A 23,546-nucleotide genomic window follows, 5' to 3' on the forward strand; every position below is an offset into this window, starting at 1 on the left:
TTCCTTATTTGCGATTAGCAATTTGCTAATCGCAAATAAGATTGCGATTTAAAGGGTGCCAGGGGTGTCCAAAGGACACCCTGTAGCAGCCCTTAACAGTAAATACGAACAGGTGTTGCGCACACACATGTCCAAAGGACATGTGTGTGTGCAACATGCAACTTAGAAAAATGCTTTTAAAAGCATTTTTCTTAGTTTTCGCTATTTACCACGAGGTTTGACCTCGCGGTAAATAGCGGGCCGAAATTGCGAATTCGCAATTTTAAAATGGATGATGAATTGCATTTAAGGAATCTCAAATTGAGATTCCTTAAATGTAATTTATCGCAAAATAGCGAAATCGCTATTACCGATTTTTGCATTTGGGATGATGAATCCCAAATGCAAAAATAGAGCTCGCAAAGGGCCAGATTCTCAGAATCTGGCCCTTTGCGAGCCCATTTCGGCTTGATGAATCAGGCTGATTATCTGTCTGGGGTGATACATTGTTATATAAATATGCTGCAATAGTAAAAGGCAAAACTCTATGAAAATATAGTCCCTCTAAAGCGTATGTAACAGCATTTTGGCGACTGGAAACTGAGAAGAGAAGCAGAGAGGAACAAGCACTGGTAAATGCAAGAAAGTATCCTACAGTGAATAGAAATGGAGAAAAGGTAAGTGGCACGCACAGGAACCAATGAGAAGCCAGGAAAGAGAGGAGGCAGGATGTAAGCTCCTTTTCAATCTATATTAAACACAATATATTTCTCTAGCACAGTGCAAGCAAAACCTAAAAAGGATAAATATATTGAGAGAGTGAAAACAATTAGCTATTGCCATACATAAATGTCAATAAATATTTTTTTAGAGCCATGTGTACTGGTCCAAATTTAAAATCTTTTCTATTTGTTTTCTTTTCATGTTTTTTTACTTTAAAGGCTTTGCATTCAAAGGTGCTATATGTGTTAGTTTTTCACTATGCTTTCTGTGCAGAAATCACAATAATAAAATATTGCAAAACTAAATTATAGGATCTGGTCATAGTTTGTACCTAGGTGCTACAACCATTGCTCAAATGCCATTGAACACAGCAGAATATAAATAGCAGTAAAATTTGGGACAAGAGCAGTAAATCTGTAATTACCTGTAGGCACATACCTTCTCGATATTGTGGTCCTCTATACGATGGCTGCAACAGTTTGTTAGCACAATGTTTCTGTCGAAGAAATTTCGACATGTAACACTTTTGGCACCTTCGTGGGAGTATTCATTGATATTTAGGCATCCCAATTAAGTAGCATTACGAACCCTGCCTTTACAATACCATAAAGTAGCAGTGTTTCTGTAAACTTCCAGAAATTAGTGTAGAGACACAGCCCAACAGAGTACGAGAGCCCAGCCCCCTTTCTGATAGAATCTGGAATCTAGCAGTGTCACTTTTTTTTTGCATTAGGTGGATTTGGAAAGAGGAAAAAACGTATTAGGAAGTAATTCCGGGTGTAGCATTTTTTACCTTTCATTAGCAATGCTTAAACTCATGAAAGACTTGAGCAGCATCTCATAGACCTTCCAACTGACACAATTCTGCCATGTGATATATGATTTATTCATTACTCAGCGGAGAGAGTCTGGTACTTTTTAGGCCAGTGTTCTGTGATGGGACTTCAGTCTGAGATCCTCCAAGGGCTGTTGGTTTTTTTTGGCAGAGAGACAGAACTTGCCTCTGCTCATGAACAGTACAAGCCAGCAGGGGCGTAACACAGGCCCCTGCGGTGCGGGGGGGGGGGAGGCAAGCTCTAGGGGGCAGCACAGCACTCTGGACGGAGAGCTCCTGATTGAGCCTGGAGGGGGGCCCTCCACGTACCTTGAAGGGAGGCCCCCTCCAGTTTTGTTATGCCAGTGCAAGCAAGATCCTGCTTCTGATTGAGAAACAGTACGATGCAGCCTCTGTACATCAAGGTGTACCAGACTGAAGAACAATATTGTGTGTCAGAGCCTGTCCCTAAATGCAAAGGAAGAAATATATGGAATTGAGGCTTATCTAGTACATTCTTTGATGTCCAACATACGAAGGACACTGCCTATAATCATAATATACAGTTTGCGAAGTATGATGGACCTGCAGTAGGTCCTAACCCTAGAGAGACCATTGCTAAGGGAATGGTATGGAGTGGCAAAACTAGATTAGTAATTCAGAATTTTGATAGCATGCTAACTAATGAAACTGCAAATAATCACAGACCACTGATCATGAATTAGAAGTTCTAGAGCAATAAAAATAACTAAATAAATAAATGAGAGCAGTTATTGACCAAGAATGAAACAAATGTCTTTAACAGCTTTATGAACTGAAAATATTATATCCTTTATATATGCCATTTATCCAGTAAGTCACTTTGGACCTCTGACATCTGCTATTATATTTAATGATTGGCACAGTGATCAGTTAAGAAGTAAGGTATGAATCTTCTTCAGAAAATCTTTCCATTATCTTTTTTGAGTGCACACCTGGACCAAGGGCATTGTAGTGCTTTAAAATAGAAGAAGAATATGTTCCACATCTGTTTGTTTTTTCAGGAAAGTGGAGACTGTCTCATAAGTATAGGAGGTTGAGGTGAGGCATTATGTTGACCTGGCTCTCCAAGTTCTAAATTAATCACCTCTGTTCACTAGAACACATTGTCACTCACTACGAGTATGTTATTAATATTAAAGGGACAAGGGAGGAAACTTCCAAGAAGTCCTCACTGCTCGTCACCTGAGGTCAGGGATAAAGGCTAAAGTGTGATTTAACTGCCATTGTTCTAATTTGTTTTGCAGTTTTACATAACTTGATGTACATGATAAGAGGTTTATGTCATTGTTGTCCCTCTAGCTCCTCGTGATACTGAAAGTGTGGACTTACGCCTGGTTAATGGAGGACAGAAATGTGCCGGCCGCATAGAAGTGTATTATGGAGGCGCCTGGGGGACCGTGTGTGATGATTTCTGGAGTACAGCAAATTCACAAGTTGTGTGCAGACAGCTGGGCTGTGGAACTGTCCAGGCATCTCCTGGAGGGGCCTTTTTCGGTCAAGGAACTGGAAGCATTCTTCTAGATGATGTGCTCTGTAAAGGAAAAGAAGCTCACCTGTGGGACTGTCCCAACAAAGGATGGAACATACATAACTGCCTCCATAAAAATGATGCTGGGGTCATCTGCTCAGGTATTTTAAAATGTATCTACTATAAAAATCTTAAAGAAACTCACCTTCTTCTTATCTATAAATAAACAAGAAGTGTGGTGTAGGGTGGACATTGGGTGAATGTATTTTTGGATGTTTGATGTATTGTTGAAATATAATGTAAACTGCATTCCTATTAATTCAATATGAAATTAAATATATGGTAAAAAAAGGCCTGATTTAGATCTTGGTGGACTGGTTTACTCTCTCACAACAGTGAAAACATCCTATCCGCCGAAATATGAGTCCCCTAGGATATATTTTGATTTATATTTCGGCATATGAGATATCCATCACAGTTGTGATTCAATTACTCATCCTCCAAGATCTGAATAAGGCTTTAAGTGTTAGTGTGTAAATTAGTGGGTGAATTGGATCAGTTGGAAGTCTGCGTTCTGCAATGTAGAGCATCTATCTGGTTTGTTATGCTCTATATTATGATTTATCTTAGTAGTTTGAAGCTAAGAAAAGTAACTATATGAAAATGTGCTGTGGTTGTAACAGCAATAAAGAGTAACCTGGGATTAAAATTGGAGCTTTCACTACCTAGTAACTAAACTAGAAGTGACTCTTGTAATGAAATTTTGTGGCAAAAAAAACTGAAAGAACAAGGGGCTCATTAGGATAGAGGGCGAAAAACCACCCAGACCGCCATGGAGGCGGAAACCAACCGATTGCCTGCATCGCGGATACACCGTCGGCCACATTAGGATCAACCACCACTAAAGACCGACCCCGGCGGAAGCGGGTCAAGCAAAGCCATCCGACGTGGGCGGTGACGGCCAAAAATCCACTGCGGCGGTCGGAAAAGCTGCGGAAAAGCTACAACCCGCCGCAAAGACAGCGGACACACCGCACGGGAAATTGTGATAACCCCGAGGGTGTCGCGGTCGCACACAGGAGTGAATGGGAAAAATAGCTGAAGACCTGCAGCATAGACAACGCAGCGGACGGGACATGAACAACATGGCGGATGATGCCAAAACACCGCAGTGATGCCAAAGAGTGCACAAATGAAATCAGCCATGACCCCCAAATACATAACACACATACAAATAAAAAAATTAAAAGCAAAAATTAAAATAAAAAACCCTGGACAAATCCCACAACACACCTGGCACCCAAAATCCACCTCAACACACCCACACAGCTGAGTATAAAGCCACCTCCTTCACAAACCACAATCCTTTGCAACACTCCAGATTAGAAGTCCATACCCCACGTCTAACAGGAGAGGCAAAAGAGCCCAGCACACACACACATCCACCATCACCATCAACACCATCTTTACACCAGAACAAATAATCCCCCAGCACACAACACACCTCACACCACAACACCATACCCCTGCACCCACACCCCTGCACCCACAAACACCTCAACCACCACACACCATGACAACACAAAAAATGCCCAAATTCACAGAGAGTGAGTTGACAGTAATGGTCAATGAGTAGAGCCACAACTGTTTGGTAGCCTGGTCCAACAGACACCATTAGCCATGAGGACACAAATGTGGGAAAGGGTAGTCCAAAGGGTGAATGCAGTAGGGACCACCCCACGATCCAAGAAGGAGAACATGAAGCAGTCGCATGATCTCAAGAGGGTTGTCAAGGAGCGGAGGAGTAATAACTGGACGCTGGCGAACGTGACTGGCAGTGGCCCTCCCATCCCACCGAGAACATTAACACCATGGGAGGGGATGGTGCTTGCCATACTGCTTCCTGAGAGCCTCACAGGAGTAGCCGGGGGAGCGGAGGCTGGTAAGTACAAACACATGCCAAACAACATTCTGAGAAGTACTTCCTTGCAATACCTAAACACCATTACACTGTCCACCCTCACACAACAGGTAGCTAGCCATCTAATTTAGGAGGCCTGTATGGGGGAGGGAGGCCTGCACTACCACTCCCACCATGCCCCCTGTCCCACAGCTGAGCAGGATAGAGGCCTCCCCACCAGAAGCACATTTTAGCCATTGCACTGTTCCCTTCACCTAACAGGTGGGTAGCTATCTTACATGTAATGCCTGTCTGTTGGAGGGAGGCCTGCACTATCACTCCCAGCATGCCCCCTGGCCCACAGCTGAGCAGGATACAGGCCTCCCCACCCAGAAGCATGTGTCAGCCATTGCACTGTCCACCCTCACCTAACAGGTAGGCAGCCATCCTCACTGGGAGACATGTTTGGGAGTGGGCGGCCTGCACTACCACTACCAGCATGCCCCTGTCCCACACCCCAGCAGCATGGAGGCCTCCCCACCCAGGAGCAAGTGTCAGCCATTGCACTGTTCAACAAACAGACCTACAGGTCGGTATCCATCTGGTATTGGAGCACAGTTTGGGGGTGGGAGGCCCTGAATCGCCACTCCCAGCATGCCCCCTGTCACACACTCCAGCCGCATGGAGGCCTCCCCCACCCAGGAACAAGTGTCAGCCATTACACTGTTCAACAAACAGACTTACAGGTGGGTATCCATCTTGTATTGGATCACAGTTTGGGGGTGGGAGGCCCTGAATCACCACTCCCAGCATGCCCCCTGTCCCTCACTCCAGCAGCATAGAGGCCTGCCCCACCCAGGAGCAAGTGTCAGCCATTGCACTGTCCACCCTCACCTAACAGGTAGGCAGCCATCCTCACTGGGAGACATGTTTCGGGGTGGGAAGTCTGCACTACCACTCCAAAGCATGCCCCCTGTCCCACACTCCAGCAGCATGGAGGCCTCCCCCACCCAGGAGCAAGTGTCAGCCATTGCACAGTTCAACAAACAGACTTACAGTTTGGTATCCATACTGTATTGGAGCACAGTTTGGGGGTGGGAGGCCCTGAATCACTACTCCCAGCATGCCCTCTGTCCCACACTCCAGCAGCATGGAGGCCTGCCCCACCCAGGAGCAAGTGTCAGCCACTGCACTGTCCACCCTCACATAACAGGTAGGCAGCCATCCTCACTGGGAGACATGTTTGGGGGTGGGAGGCCTGCACTGCAACTATCAGCATGCCCCTGTCCCACACCCCAGCAGCATGGCGGCCTCCCCACCCAGGAGCAAGTGTCAGCCATTGCACTGTTCAACAAACAGACTTACAGGTCGGTATCCATCTTGTATTGGAGGACAGTTTGGGAGTGGGAGGCCCTGAATCGCCACTCCCAGCATGCCCCCTGTCATACACTCCAGCAGCATGGAGGCCTTCCCCACCCAAGAGCAAGTGTCAACCATTGCACAGTTCAACAAACAGACTTACAGGTTGGTATCCATCTTGTATTGGAGCACAGTTTGGGGGTGGGAGGCCCTGAATCACCACTCCCAGCATGCCCCCTGTCCCACACTCCAGCAGCATGGAGGCCTGCCCCACCCAGGAGCAAGTGTCAGCCATTGCACTGTCCACCCTCACCTAACAGGTAGGCAGCCATCCTCACTGGGAGACATGTTTGGGGGTGGGAGGCCTACACTACCACTACCAGCATGCCCCTGTCCCACACCCCAGCATCATGGATGCCTCCCCCACCCAGGAGCAAGTGTCAGCCATTGCACAGTTCAACAAACAGACTTACAGGTCAGTATCCATCTTGTATTTGAGCACAGTTTGGGGGTGGGAGGCCCTGAATCACCACTACCAGCATGCCCCTGTCCCACACCCCAGCAGCATGGAAGCCACCCCACCCAGTAGCAAGTGTCGTCCATTGCACTGTTCTCCCTCCCTTAACCGGTAGATAGCTTTCTTAACTCTTCCTGATGTGTGTGTGGGAGACCTGCATCCCGAAACGCAGCAACAATTGCATGCAATGCATTGACATCCAACATGTATGAGTAAATGATGTTCCTCTGCACCATGAAATTATACACAGTGTTGTCATGAATTGTACTACTCGTTACTTCATATTTGTGTAGTGTACAGACAGTCATTTATACGCAGCTGACACAATACATGCACAGTGCCCAACACTGACCATTCCCCATCTACTCCACGGGTGATGAAGAACTCACTGCTGAGGACCACACCAACGACCAGCAGAGCTAGTCTCCACCCCAGCACATTGACTCTCAGATGTGGACTCCCTGGACAGTTTGGACGATGAGCTCCAGTCCGGCTCATCTGGTGTGCCACAGACCCTGAGGTCACAGGCCCCCATCCTCCCCACCACCACGTCTGCAGCAACAACAGCGCTGCAGACCCCTGCTGTCACGGCCTCTGCCTCCACTGCAGCCACCACCATCACCAACGCTACCGCCACTACCACTAGTACCATCTGCAGCACCCTCCCTGTCCCAGGGCATGACCAGCCCACAGCAACTACTGTGGAGGGCAGGGAGAGAGTGCGTGTACCGACAGTGGTGAGGCAAGAGATCCATGGCAGAAGAGCAGGTGGGAGGGCCAGGGCCACCACCAGACCTCAGGAGGAGTGGACACCATCCCTGGACCACTTCACCAGAGTAGTGGAGGCATACCAAGAGGTCCAGGGACAAATTGGCCAGCTGGATGAACTGTTGATGAGGTCCATCGACAACCGCCTTGGACAGATGGTGGACCTCATGGGCCAGCAAGTGGCGTTGCAGAGGGATAGGCATGTGTCCCAACCACCAACTCCATCCCCTCCTGTTGTGCCGCAGGATGACAGTGCGCCATCCAACAGAGAGAGACGAGTCCCCTGACGCCACTGGCCATTCAGCAGCCCCCCCCACCAAAAAGACCTAGGGGGCGTCCAAAGAAGAGCCTGGGAGTCTCCGGAGGCAAAACACCTGCCACACGCCAGTCACGGAGCCAGCCGTGATGACAACCCTCTTCCCTACTGCATTGACTGTCTTTACCCACATTTCCTTGGCAATGTCACCTGTCTGTTAGACTGGGTCACCACATCCATGTGGACTCTACTCTTGGTTCTCAGAAAACAGGACTGTCAACTCTCTACTCATTCCCCACTGTCATGTAAATATTCCCACATAAATCACATGTCCACTGTCAAAATAAAATACCTTATGCACCAGATTTTGTGCTGTATCATTTTTAGTGCAATATTTTCAATGTAGACAATGTCCATGATGTGTCCAAATGATGTACAGTATGTAGTGCAGAATTTGTCTGTAGAACCTAGGGAGTCACAACAGAACAACAGTCACTGGTCTCATTGTGCCATCACAGAAAGAACACTACACAAAACATACACAAGACACTACAGGCATACTAGACAATGGGCTGCAGGTGTGAACAAATAGGGTCCAGCATACGTTCACATATGGAACGTCAATGTCAATGTCACTTTTACCACACACAGGTGACTGAACGTGTGCGTGTCTGTTACATCCGCGCCTTTGCCCTATACAACAACAGCAACCACACAACACAATGTACACGTTGTACCTCGTCACCCACCTTCAAGTGAAGTAGCGTTCGATGAGCTGCTGGCGCAGGTCTACTCCTTCATCCTCTCTACTGTCCTCATCACTAGACTCAGGTCCTTGAGCAGGTGGTGGCCTTGGTTCCTCACCATCGTCCAGGAGCAGGGGGATCCCCTTGTGGATAGCTAGGTTGTGCAGCATACAGCATGTCAAACCTATCTTGCATACTTTTCCAGGCGAGTAAACCAGTGCACCCCCTGTCCTGTCATGGCAGCGGAATCTAGACTTCAGCAGGCCAAAAGTCCAATTACCCGTCGGGTCCTGCCATGGGCGTCATTGTACACAAAAAGGAGGTAGGCCCTTGGTGGGGCTGAGGGAGGCTGGGCCCTATATAATTATAACACACAAAAGATTGCCCTCTCTCAAGTTATTTTAAATTGAGGACCAAATAAACTATTGTATTAAATCTGGTCCGGTATATTTATTTATACCTTTTAATCATGTTCTTTCATACAAAAATCATTTCGAATGGCAGAAAGAGAATACACAAAACAAACAATTACTGACACACCTATTACATGAACAATTGACAAAAAAGCATATTACGAAAATATCAAACAATAAACATCAATATTACATCCAACAATCATTATAAATTGCAGTGCAACAGTTTTGCAATATATCAGATCAATTCAATGATCAAAGTTCTTTACATGAAAGAGAATGAAGTTACTACAGTCCAAGAGCAAATAGAGGCATGTATCACTATTATCCTGAAACACTCTAGTTGTTGCAATTCGCTCTTGCTGGGGTAGCCTAGCCTTGAGCAGGTGGTGGCCTTGGTTCCTCACCATCGTCCAGGAGCAGGGCGATCCCCTTGTGGATAGCCAGGTTGTACATCATACAGCATGCCAAACCTATCTTGCATACCTTCCCAGGCGAGTAAACCAGTGCACCCCCTGTCCTGTCATGGCAGCGGAATCTAGACTTCAGCAGGCCAAAAGTCCGATTACCCGTCGGGTCCTGCCATGGGCGTCATTGTAGCGGATGTCAGCCAGGGTCCTGGGATTCCTGAGGGGGCTCAACAGCCATGGCCGACTGGGATATGCAGAGTCACCTGTGAATGACAAACACCCATTGCAATGTTGCGCAGCCAGAGTGCAGCAGGTAACACACAGCACACCATATCAGTAGGCATACTAACCCACAATCCAAGCACGCTCGGGATGCATATTCTCCATCATCCGGGGCACCATGCTGTTCCTCATGATGTACAAATCATGCGCCGAACCAGGATACTTCGCACACACATGAGAAATGGTCATGTCCGCAAGGCACACCACCTGCACATTGATGGAATGATAATGTTTGCGGTTCCTATATATGTGCTATGTCGCCTGTGGTTCCACCAGACCTACATGGGTGCAATCGATGGAACCAACAACATGTGGGATACGCCCAAGGGGATAGAAGTCACACGTCACGGCAGCCAATTCTCCTCCCCTAGGGAAATGGATGTAGCGATTCCGATACAGCATCATGGCAGCAAGAACATCCCTCAGCACCATGCTGAACATGGGCTGTGACAACCCTTCAGCGCTAGCCACGGTCTCCTGGAAGGAACCTGTCGCAAAAAAGTGGAGTGCTGCCATCACCTTGTATGTGGGTGTGAATGCCGTAGTATAGTGACGGCGAGGCTGTAGGTGGGGCTCCAATAGATCACACAGGATCTTCAGTGTTGGTCTGACCAGGCGGAATTTCCAAATTAATGCAATATCCTCCATGTCCTCCAGCACCATCAGGTGACATAGGAGATTTGGCCTCCTCCTAGTTGAGAAGTAAAAATGAAAATGTCAGTGACAACCATCATGAGATGGCCACAGCACATACCATCAATGATGTAATGGAAAAAAATTGACTGCCTGAGAGATGCATGGCACAGCAGGTTACATGGCTGGCCTTTTGATACACACAGAGGGCACACTTCTCCACTGTCAATACACAAGTGCCACAAACACATCGGAGAATGTGAAAGCGCACATACTGGAGATCACAATTCACATGTGCAGGCAAGGTGCAGCAACATCGGCCAATGTATTGGAAATCACCATGTCTGTATCACACCAATCTGCTGTACCTGTCACACCTCAATGCATCATCTAAACTCTGCACACATCCATAAACACAATGATCACAGTATCAGGAAAACGTTCACTTGTGTGCATGATCTGTTGTGAATGCACCAGTCTGATACGATACAATGCAGTGACACAAGCCTTGTCAAGGTCATCACTGACCCACAACAAATGGATTTGTATCACATCATGAACACCACCTCAAGAGTGTCAAGCATCATCAGCCATGAAATGCATGAGTAACATGGCAGGGACCACAGACCAAAGTGTGTCACACTTAACGTGCTCCCACCTGTGGATGACATGGAAGTATGGCATTGTGTGTATAATGATGTGCCCTTCACCATGTTGCTGCTGTGTACTGATACAGTGTTCAGGATTGACATAGCCATTAATGGTCATGAAAATAGCGGTACCTACCGTCTGTCCCCGGCGGTGTGACACCAGCACCACCCCCTGCACAAGTGCGGAAACCATTGGCATATGGACATGTGTACATGGCGGAGGGCATGCTCCGCCGCATGAATCGCGGTACCTACCGCCTGTCCCCGGCGATGTGACACCAGCACCACCCCCTGCACAAGTGCGAAAGCCATTGGCATTTGGACATGTGTACATGGTGGTGGACATGCACCACCAGCGCGTAGGCGGTCATTGGATGATTGTGAATGATGCACCATCGCAGTAGCGCAGCCCGGGCACCAGCGGTGCATCACCTTCATGGAGCATTGCCCACAGCCAATGGGAGCGATGATCGCGGTGGCATAATGCACATTTGAGAAACGCAGAAGGTGTACTCCGCCAGCGCGTAGGCGGTCATTGGATGAGTTTGAATGATGCTCCATCGCGGTAGTGCACCCCGGGCACCCGCGGTGCATCACCGCCATGGAGCATTGCCCACTGACAATGGGAGCGATGATCGTGGTGGCATGATGCAGATTTGAAAAACGCGGAAGGTGTGCTCCGCCAGCGCGTAAGCGGTCATTGGGATGATTTTGAAAGAGGCAGACCTGGACAACCAATTGGTGCTGCTTTGCAGCTTACAGGCGACCCCAGGGGGCTATAAGTGTGTGGGAGGGAGCCTCGCATTTCCACTGCTCACAGAGCCTGCTACCTGGGACCCTCTCCTGCTGCTGCCTCCTGAGCCTTCTGCCTGGGACCCTCTCCTGCTGCTGCCTCCTGAGCTTGCTGCCTGGGACACTCTCCTGCTGCTGCCTCCTGAGCCTGCTGCCTGGGACTCTCTCCTGCTGCTGCCTCCTGAGCCTGCTGCCTGGGAGCCTCTCCTGCTGCTGCCTCCTGAGCCTGCTGCCTGGGACCCCTCATCACTCACTTCCGCCACAGGTGTTCCATGTCCACAGGGATGGCAAGGACAGAGAAGATCCGTGCCAGTCCATTCACCAGCGAGGAGCTAGAGGTCCTTGTGGACGAGGTGCTGCACAGAACCCTAGGCTGTTTGGTGGTCCCAATGTCGTGGTAAGTCACCAAGAAGGTAGCTGTCTGGCAGGGGGGTGTCGGACGTGTAGTTGTGCTGCTGCAGTATATGCCTGAGGGTGTGGGGTTGTGTCAGACACTGACAGACAAGCTGTCTCCAGGGCGAGGGAGTGTGTGTGTCACAATGTCACTCTTTGCCATGCTTGCTCCTGTATGTGTGAGTGGGGAGTGTCACATTGTCAGCTATACAGAGCCACCAAATGTTTGCCATGTTGGTGCCAGGACAGTAATTGCTTGTGTGCGTATTTCTGTGTGCCCCTTTTGTCTGACTCATTTTGACCCAGGGTGTCGGACCAGTGGCTGCCCACACATAAGAAAAACACCACCAGACTTACATGTTCCTTGCACCAGTTCCTTCACACTGAATATTACATATACCACACCTGTGCCCGGTGTAATTGCAGACTTACACACTTCTGACGATGCATTTCATGTTAATGCATCTTGCATTTGTGAGATTATCCTGGACCCTCTACGCCCCAATATGTGGATGCAATCACATCTGTGTGGGCCATGCTAAGTGCCCTTGTGAGGAGTCCCCCAGTTTGGGAGGGAGGGAGGTTACAATAGGTCCTGAGTCTGGGTCTTGCTACTGTACTGATTGATGTTTATCTCATACATGCAGCTCAAGGTAAACCAGCGTAAGGCCGTGTGGAGGGCCATTGCGGCAAAGGCGCGAGCCCTGGGGGTATCCAACCACCGATGCACACACTGCCACAAGAGGTGGGACGACATCAGTCGGCTTGCAAAAACTGTGGCTGAGATGACATTGGGGATGCAACCACTCACAGAGCGTTTGGCACGGCGCAGCATGACTTCGGTAATGGCACGCATCTTGGCAGTGACTCATCCAGACCTGGATGCACGTCTGAAGGAGCATGGCAAGCAAGGCATGGCTGGTGAGTATCTGGGGAGCGTGACTTTAGCTTGGAGTGGATTCATGTGTACAGGGCCTGTGGCAGCATTGAGCCATGCGATGTGCGTGTGTTGCTGTGCTGTGCTGTGTCATGTGAGTGGCTGCTGTGATGTGTGCTTGTATCAGGTACTGTGCCAACCTGGCCTTACTGAGCAGATCCTCCCTGCTGTACTTTCCCATTGTTAGATGTGTTGGGATCCACATGGTCATTGAGCGTTGGGATGGTGTGGGTGATCTATTATGGGGTGAACAGCAGTGTCCACTTGCTGAGTGCGAATTTATGTATGCCGACTTTGACTGCACCATGATCGTTGGTGCCCCAACATCTGCAAATCATGTGCCCCAGATTGCCACATGGTGCTTGCTATGGCCTACTTGGCATTGGGGACTGTGATGTCCTAATAGGTGTGTGTGTTGTCTCCTCCTGTTCCCTGAAGGTCTGTTAGTGGTAACAAGTGTTGTACCCTCATCATGTCCCAAGGTGTGGGCAGGCCAAGTTGTGTGTGTGGTACACTTCATCTACGGGCAGGGTGTAGTGCTGTGTGGCATCAACATGGCTTACTCATGGCAGATATTCAGCGTTGCAGACCCTGTTGTGGTCTATGTTGTGTGTTGCTGCACAGTGATTGCAGGGGGTGGTGGTTTCCATGTAGATTTGGACCTCCACTGTAGTGCATTGTCTTGAATTCATGTGACCAGATGATGACACTTAAACAACCCTGTATCTCTCTCATGCAGATTCGCAAGAGACCACAGAGGAACATGAGCTCGAACCGCGTAGTGGCGAGTGTAGCACTACAGCTGCAGCAGAGGCCAGTGACACAGAGCCCACCAGCGCATCTGAGGGAGACAGAAGTATGCAGGAGGAATCCATGGCTGAGACACAGAGTAGCACTTCGTCTGATGCCAGCGGGGATGCATCCATGCTGGCAGGCACAGGGGATGGGGAGTCTGCATCCTCATCTACCACCCAGTGGCCAGTGCCCAGCCTCCCATCCACTTCCTCTGGTGCTGCCCGTATCCGTGTCACTAAGAGGGGACGGGTCTTTACTTTACTTTATTGCTTGATTTAAAAAAACCTTTGCAAGTTACAAAAGATAAAAGTATTTAAAAGTGTACATATGTAAAAAAAGGAATGCAAATTCCAGTCCAGTATAAATAAAAGTAGCAAATATTATGCTGATGGAAGGTCACTTGGATCGATCACATCACAAACTCTTTTTTCTGCTTGATCCAAGAACCTGACCAGGGCACAATTTAGTTCGGTGTTCCGGGGATCAAAGCATGCCAGAACTGCTGCCCTGCATGATCTCACCATATTTTTGTTCCAAAGTTTCCTTAAGAGGAACCGTCTTTCGTGCAACAGGTTTGGGCAGAGGCATAGGATGTGTGTGATGTCTTCTTTGTGTTTCCCACAAAGTCGACAGGGTTCGTGGCCATTGACTCTTTTCCATTTTGGCAAGTGACACGACAAGTTGATGAGTCCCATTCTTAATTTTAAGAAGCTTAGTTTTGTACGTGCAGTGAATGTTAAGGTTAGGTACGGCTGTGGAATCAGCTGGACATAGGATAGCAAGGTCATCCAGCCGTGACTTCTTTTTGCTAGCCGAGCCTTGTCTTCCACTAAAGAAAGTTTTTTAGCGCTTATTTTTGCTAATCGTTTGAATTCATTTTGGCTTACTTGCAGATTCCAAAGGTCGTTCAAACCTAGGGTTCTTAGCCCTTTTTCCCAATAGTCATGTCCTGCTCGCCAAAGGTTCTTTTTAAGACTGGCCCATAGGTGTTAGCCTAGGCTGCCTTCCTTCGATGACCTCAATTTGTGGCAGCACATTAAGAAGCTCTTGGCTCTGGCCAATGATTGGTTACAGATGCCCAGTTCCAGCCTGATTTGCGCTGGTGATGTTTGGTTTGGTAGCTTGAACACTATTCTATAAGTTTTTGCGATGATTTTATCCAAGTTGCCACTGTCCAATCCTTTTAACACCTCGCTACCATAGGTTAATGTTGGAATGATTTTTGCCTGCGCGACCTGTATTGTTGGTGCAAATGTTGGGCCAAGAGCTTTTTGTGTAGGGTGCTGATTGCGAAAGCAAGTGCTGCTCCCTTCTTTTTTTGTTCTTCAAGGTGGTTTTTATATCTGCCGTTGTTATTAAACAAGAAGCCAAGGTACTTATGGCAGCTGGATTCAGCTATGCTTTCCCGGTTCAAAACCCAAACCAGCTTCTTTGCCTTTCCTGGACGCACCGCCAAAATTTTTGTCTTCTTGTTGTTGATCTGAAGCTCATTTTTGGTTGAATATTCGGAGATTGCATCCAATAGTCTTTGCATACCAATCTTTGTTTTACTAAGGAGGACCACATCGTCGGCATATAGCAGGTTTGACAAAACGAAGCCAGCTGCTTTAGGAGCGTGGGAATTTACCTTATTTAAGGCTTCAGGAAGGTCTGATAGGAACAAATTGAAAAGGGTGGGGGCCAAGACGCATCCTTGTTTTAGGCCTTTTGTTGTCAGAATTGGGCGTGATAACCTAGAGCCGTCCCCAATCTTGATCCTCACCCATGTGTCCTGATGCAGAAGCTGTATGGCTCTTAAAATGTCTTCTGGGACGTTTAACCTGGAGAGCTTCTGCCAAAGCATTCCCCTATTCACGTTGTCAAAAGCGGCTTTATAGTCGATGAATCCCATATAGAGTGAGCTGGAACTGGCCTCCGCCTGGTCAATCAAACAGGAGAGGGTCATTAGATTGACAGAGGTGCCAGTATTGCTTGTAAAGCCGGTTTGATTTGGAGGAATTACTGAGTGGTCTTCTGCCCATGCTCTAAGTGAATTCAGCAACAATCCGGCAAAGTTCTTTGCCTCATTGTCTATGAGGGCTATGAGGCGGTAATTCCCAGGTGATGTTTTATCCCCGCCTTTGAAAATTGGCGCAAGAATTGACCCCTGCCAAGAGGGCGGAATGATGTTGTTATGTAGGATGGTGTTAAAAAGGGTGGCTAACTTCGAGGCCCAGAAAGTAACGTCCTCCTTAAACACAGCCTGAGGAATTCCGCCTGGGCCTGGCGCCCCATCTTTGCGACCCTTTTTGATTAGTTTTTCGATTTGGTCCTTCTGGATAATACTTGGTTCTTTCCCATTTCGGTTCCTGGGACCCTGTGTTGTTCTTTCAATGTTTTGATCTGAATTGAGGGATAACTCCATTGTAAGCAATTTGGATTCCTGATCAGTAGGCCATACTTTAGTGCCTTCAGCGATGGAATTCTGATAAAAGGTTATATCTTTTCGTTCATTAAAATGAGTATTTAGGAAGTCGACCCACTCGGACTCCAAGATGGTTGACGACGCGACTTTTTGAGCGCGCCCAGATACGCTGTTGATAGTGCACCAGAACCTTGCAGAGTTATTTGATTTGATGTCGTGCTGTAGTCTGACCCAGAAGGAGTTCCAATGAATTCTACGTTGTTCTCTTTTTGCCTTCTTCAAGTAGCTGCGGGCCTCTCTCCATTGTTCTATTATTAGCGGGTCTTTTGGACGGGTCACATTCACAACTGGCACCGCTGCCCCCGCACCTGTCCCCCCTGCTGCCCTCACTGCAGAGTGTGTAGAGCTCCTGCACCAGCTCTGTGTGGGCCAGACCGCCCTGCTCAATGCCTTCAGTGACCATGACAAGAAATTAGGCCAGGTGGTTGCATACATGGAGGGCATACACTCTGACGTGGGTAGGCTACACCGTACAGTCCAGGCGTTGTCATCCACAGTGACGTCAGCTCTTCAACCTGCACATGCACCCATTGCAGATCAGGTGCCTTTGTCCACCCCCCAGTCAGTGGCCACATCAGGTGACAGTGACCACGGTTCGCCTGCGTCACCAAAAAGATACAGCACAAGGAGCACACAACAGACACAACCCAAGCACTCCTCCCACAGACACCATCCCCACTGAAGAGCAGGGCCACCCCACAATGCACAGACAAGAGCCAGTCAGGAAAGATCAAGGCAAGGCGGTCAATGACACAGACATCAGGCTCACATGCCGCAGGGGCATCACCGGCAACAGACTCTCCTGTCACTGACACTTCACACAGACCTACACATGCAGTTTCTGTGTCCATTGAGGAGGTGTTGCAAATCAGGGGTACACCTGGGAAGAGCACAGGGACACATCCACCCACCACATCTACCCCAATTCCGAGTCCATTGAAGCAGGTGGAGGAGGGCACTGTAGATACCACCCCTGGCAAAAAGTCAAAGCAGGCCACAGTCGACACCACCTCTGGCACAAAGGCAAAGCAGGCCACTGTCCATACCACCCTTGGCAAAAAGGCAAAGCAGGGCACTGTAGACATCACCCCTGGCAAAAAGTCAAAGCAGGGCACTGTAGACACCACCCCTGGCACAAAGGCAACACAGGCCACTGTTGACACCAACCCTGGCACAAAGTCAAAGCAGGGCACTGTAGACACCACCCCTGGCACAAAGGCAACACAGGCCACTGTTGACACCAACCCTGGCACAAAGGCAAAGCAGCCCACTGTCGACACCACCTCTGGCACAAAGGCAAAGCAGGCCACTGTCCATACCACCCTTGGCAAAAAGGCAAAGCAGGGCACTGTAGACATCACCCCTGGCAAAAAGTCAAAGCAGGGCACTGTAGACACCACCCCTGGCACAAAGGCAACACAGGCCACTGTTGACACCAACCCTGGCACAAAGGCAAAGCAGCCCACTGTCGACACCACCTCTGGCACAAAGGCAAAGCAGGCCACTGTCGGCACCACCCCTGGCACAAAGGCAAAGCAAGCCACTCTAGGGGGTACACTAGGCAACGAGGGGAAGGAGGCCCTGAGGCGTAGCCAGACCAAGCGTTCTGCAGGATCTAGCACATCACCAGAGGTAGTGACAGTGTCTGCACCTGATGTGGGACAATTGGTGTGTGTGCCTGTTGGGTCATCAACACTTCCCATCAACCCCAAGACAGGGAAGCCAATTCATATTCCCAAAAAGTGGAAGGGCACCCCTCCAACCTCTCCCACCCACACTGTGTCAGAAGTCTGCATGACTCCACCTCCACGTGCCACTATGCCACCTGGTCCACACAGCCCTCCAACTTGCCAATCCACTGTTAGCACCACATCACCTGGGGCTCTGTCACCCCAGTTAAGTGGGCCTGCTGTCACTGACACACAGCCAGGTCCAAGTCTGCATGACTTCCAGGAGTGAGTTTATATCCCCCTTATGCGCCTGTGCATCATACTGGTGTGCTAGTCCTGCCCATTGTTTACTAGCATGGACAATGGCCCTGTTGCTCTGCTATGATGGCCTCTACCCTGCCTTGTACACTGGCCCTGTTGCTCTGCTGTGTCTGCTCTCACCTGTGCCTTGGACACTGGCCCTGTTGCTCTGCTGTGTTGGCCTCTCCACTGCCTTGGACACTGGCCCTGTTGCTCTGCTGTGTCGTACTCTCACCTGTGCCTTGGACACTGGCCCTGTTGCTCTGCTGTGTCGTGCTCTCACCTGTGCATTGGACACTGGCCCTGTTGCTCTGCTTTGTTGGCCTCTCCCCTGCCTTGGACACTGGCCCTGTTGCTCTGCTGTGTCGTGCTCTCACCTGTGCCTTGGACACTGGCCCTGTTGCTCTGCTGTGTTGGCCTCTCCCTGCCATGGACACTGGCCCTGTTGCTCTGCTGTGTTGTGCTCTCCCCTGTGCTATGGACACTGGCCTTCATGTTTGTGTTTCACCTGTGCATGGTATATAGCATTTTTCCATCATTTTGACCCTTGCTGTTGTCTACCATTGTTGTACCGCTGCATCTGTGCAATATGTGAATAAATACAGTTACTGCTGGTGTGTGTTTTGTCAGTGTCCTTGCTGATTTCAGTTCTGTTTCTGTTCGCATTTGTTTGCCTGTGCACCATGGTCCATGTATCACTTCAACATTGCAAGGCTCTTCGCAGCCATCATAATTTTGGGCAGGGGTGACAGGGTCTTAAGTCCATTCTGAGCCTGAAAATGGTGTGATCTGTGATGGCTATTTTACCTGGCATGCAGTCATCTTGTTAGTGATTTGCAGTTGTTGCCTACACTGTTCACATGTCTGGTTGAGGGACACTGTCAGCACAGGGTGTGATGCTGTGCAAATGTATCGAAGCTGGCTGGGATATTTAATGTAGTATGTGTGTGGATTGCTTTCTGTGTGCCCAGCCTTGTATGTGTATGGTCATCTTGTGTTGGGCCTTAGTCCTGGTGCTATGGCCTACATGAGATGCATGGTGTTGGGTGTAGCAGAGGTGTGCAGTGTGAAGGGTGTGAGTTTGTAGTGGATGTGTGTGTGCCCCTGTGTTGTTTGAGACACACATGTGTCACCCAGGATTTGAATGCCTGTTGTTTGTTTTGTCTTGCCCTGGGTAGAGGATTGTATGCACTGTGTGAGCTGTTTGTAGTGCACTGTGCTGTGCGTTGGTGTGTCTATGGTGTTGTGTGTGACTCCTCCTTGTTGTGTTTGTCAGTTTGGAGTGTACAAAGTGTGTGAGTTTCACATCAGTGTTATGTTTGTTTGATCCTCAATGTGTCTTGGGTGTGTTTGTGTAGACTGTGTGGCCCTGCTGCTCCACACTGGCATTGTGTTTGTGTTTGTCATGCATTGCAGGCACATGGTGGTTTTGGCACTTCTGTATGGCATGGTGTGTGTGGTTTTAGGCCATCCCCTATGTGTGCCACTTGTGCATGCCCATTGTGGGTGTTAAGTCCCTCTATTTGTGTGTGGTACACCCCTTACATGTCTCCTACTGACATACAGGTGGTTTGACTTAGATATCAGCTTTCCCCTCTGTTTCCATGTGTGTGTGCCTAGCCATCACTTCATGTGTGGGCTTGTGCTTTGTGGTGCAGTTCTTGGGCCATAAGTGTTGTTCCACTCTGGACATTGCCCCAATGGTTTATGTGTGCTGTCCTTGTGCTATTGGTCATTCTGTAGTGGTCATGTGCACTTGAGCTGTGTGTGCTGGCCAGTGCTCTGGTGGAGGTGGCTGTGCTCTTGTATCCCAGAGTGGTGCATGTGTAGTTGTTGTGTTGGATGTGTGGATGTAGGGTGTGGTATTGCTTCAGTTTCTGTGTGTGGTGTTGTATTTGTGCAGTGCTGATTTGTGTTGTGTGGTGCAGTTGTGTCAATCATGCCTGTTCTGCAGACAATGCTTGTTGTGCATGCAGTGCTGAGTGTATGTGGCCTTTGCATTGCCTGATGTGCATCCCCTGATGTCTTGTGGTGTTTGTTGATTGAGGTTTAATGTGCATCTGTGATGGGTTTGATGTGGCTGTGTGTGTTGGTCCACATGCGTGTTATGGTGTGTGTGTTCCTGAGTGTTGTTGTTGTGTACTCCTGTTGTGTGTGTCCTCCTATTGATTTTCTCCAGTTTGGTTGACAGGGTATGTGTGTTTCTGTTGGAGTTCAGTATGTGTTCCTGTATTGTTTGTGTGTTGTTCTTGTGCAGGCATCGGTTGAGGCATCCCTGTGTGTGTTGTGTTTGTGGCTACACCCAGGGTGTGTGTTTGTTTGTGTGTGTGTGCGTGCTGGCAAGGATTGAGCCTTGAGTGTGTGTGGCAGTGGTGTTGTGTGTTCCTTGTCCGCCACTCCTGCAGTGGCTGTCTCCCTGGTTGTGTGTTGTGTGGTGCAGGGAGTGTGTATTGTGCTTGTTGTTGCAGTGCTTATTGGTGTGCATGGGAGTGCACGGGATGGGCACCTGGCCTGTGGGTGATTGGTTGTGTTGCTGTGTGGTTGGGGGCTGTGTGTCTCTGTGGTATTTGTGCCCTGCCGATGCCTTGGATTGGCCTGCCTTCTGCATAGTGCGCATGTGTTGACCGCGGTGGTGACGTGACCTGGACCAGGACGTTGCTGATGGTTTGCGGTCGATGTGTGTCCCGGATGCTGAGGGGTGTCTTGCTGTGAGGTGAGTGATGTGTGGTTGCCCGTGTGGATGTGTTGTGTCCCCCAGCATGGCGTCTGTGTGGTGATTGGACCCTGTGTCGGCCTGTGTGTTGTGTGTTGCATATGTGTATTGGCGTACCTGCGGCGGAGTCCGCGGTGGCCCATCTGGCGATAGTGTTGTAGGAGGAACATCATCGGATGCATATGGAGGGCTAGGTTCATGGTGGTCAGGACCAGGTATCGGCTATCTTGCTCCCCTATCGAGTTTCCGCCTGGTTATAAAATTATCCTTTAGTTTAAGTGATGTGAAAGGAAAAAAACGAGTGTGACTTAACCCGTGTCGCAGTTCTACTAAATCACACAATGTGAGTATACACCCATTGTCTATTAGTTATAGCCAATGGAACAATGTGAAAGGCCACAGAAAAAGAAAATTGAACATGTAATGAAACAGCAAAATTTATAATACCTCAATGTTGAACCAGCAATATATCGACTACTTCCATACAAATGATATATATATGGAAAACGGAAAAGAAAAAAAGAAAAAAGAGAGAACAGAGAGAAGAGGGGAGGGATATAAAGAGAGCAGTATTAGTCTCCCAAAACCTCTGTACTGGTCTCCTCATAGAGTCAAAATACAAATAATCTTCAAATTGCCGCCTTACCCCAATTCCGGTGATACTTCCAACCCGGCGGCGTATCTTTGAATTATTCAAATCACAATAGACGTAGACACTGTAAAATATAGGTGTCATGCTATCAGTACGGATTGCATATGAAAATGTTTGAGAAGACAAACCTTCTCTACGGTAACATCTAATCGGATCTATTATAGTTGAATGGCCCAGAGCAACCATCATTGCAAACCTCTGTCTCTGTGGTATTATTATTAATGCGAGAAGGACAAATAAATTATACAGATAGTTGATCCTAAATGCAGGACCCTCTCTGTTCCACAAGAGATTATATGTATCAGGGATCTTGCGCCACATATCTCGATATATATACTGTGTCACCAGAATATCATGGTTGAATTAATATTGGAATGTATATGGTAGCAGTCGAATACAAGATCTCCCACTGGGATCATTCTAATAATGCAGAAAGGACCAAAATAATAAACATGATTCATTATAAATACACGGCTCTCTCTGTTACAAAAGGAATTGGATATAATGGAGCTGTAAAACAACATCTCCCAATGTACCTGCTTTGTCACCAAAATGTAATTGCTGACTCGATATTAGATTTTGTATTCGAACGATATTATAAAATAAAACATCTCCCCATCTCCATACTTTGTCGCCCGAGTCTAATCACCAACTCAATATACATAACAACTCCACAGGAGCGTGGGACCAATCTTACCCGCTCTTATATCTAAATTCCCTTTTGTATTAACTTCTCAAAAGGTCAGTTTTCACTCGGTTAGCAAATTCAAATGGTGTATTCCTGGTGAGAGAACAAAATCTAATATCGAGCCAGCAATTACATTTTGGTGACAAAGCAGGTGCATTGGGAGATGTTGTTTTACAGCTCCATTATATCCAATTCCTTTTGTATTTTGACTCTATGAGGAGACCAGTACAGAGGTTTTGGGAGACTAATGCTGCTCTCTTTATATCCGTACTGATAGCATGACACCTATATTTTACAGTGTCTACGTCTATTGTGATTTGGATAATTCAAAGATACCCCGCCGGGTTGGAAGTATCACCGGAATAGGGGTAAGGCAGCAATTTGAAGATTATTTGTATTTTGACTCTATGAGGAGACCAGTACAGAGGTTTTGGGAAACTAATACTGCTCTCTTTCTCTCGTATGGAAGTAGTCGATATATTGCTGGTTCAACATTGAGGTATTATAAATTTTGCTGTTTCATTACATGTTCAATTTTCTTTTTCTGTGGCCTTTCACATTGTTCCATTGGCTATAGCTAATAGACAATGGGTGTATACTCACATTGTGTGATTTAGTAGAACTGCGACACGGGTTAAGTCACACTTGGTTTTTTGCTTTCGCATCACTTAAACTAAAGGATACTTTTATAACCATTGTAAGATACATTTTTCGTGGGTTCCACACAAGGAGGTGTCTATCGACTAAAAAGTCACTATTGGGACATAATGCATGACAGAGCACATTTAGTTTAGACATGCATTGTAGGACTGCAAACTCAGGTCATTCCTTTTGTATTTCCAGCCCTGAAGAGTTGTAGCTTCTGTACATTTACAGTCCTACAACGAAACACGTGTCGGCTGGCTGTATGTTAAGTTACCTTAATTTGATGACCCAATAAAAGGAGAGACACACGAATCTCCATGAAAACGACACCGAACAAGAAATGTCTTTTGTATCTATTTGCAAAACTGACTGTCACATTGATGTTGAGATTCATTGAGTGCGCGGGATTTTGTGTGTATATTGTAAGGGTGTGTTTTTTCATACTCTAATTAAGGGTTTCCCAAGGGTCTCCCCTTCCTGCTTGCACCATCACCTTTGAGAAATACTTTGCACGTTTACTTTGCTTGAGCACCTACA

At 48.0% G+C, this 23,546-nt stretch overlaps 1 protein-coding gene across 1 annotated transcript in view; it reads left to right on the top strand.

Moving 5' to 3' along the window:
• DMBT1 (deleted in malignant brain tumors 1) overlaps positions 1 to 23,546 on the top strand; it is an 845,773-nt gene that overhangs the window by 365,999 nt on the left and 456,228 nt on the right. Inside the window, exon 7 of the mRNA XM_086919609.1 lies at positions 2,858 to 3,187. Within this exon, the coding sequence (XP_086775735.1) occupies positions 2,858 to 3,187 (330 nt within the window). The remainder of the gene's footprint in view (positions 1 to 2,857; positions 3,188 to 23,546) is intronic.

Source organism: Lissotriton vulgaris, chromosome 5 (genome assembly GCF_964263255.1).
Source record: "Lissotriton vulgaris chromosome 5, aLisVul1.2, whole genome shotgun sequence".
NCBI lineage: Eukaryota > Metazoa > Chordata > Amphibia > Caudata > Salamandridae > Lissotriton > Lissotriton vulgaris.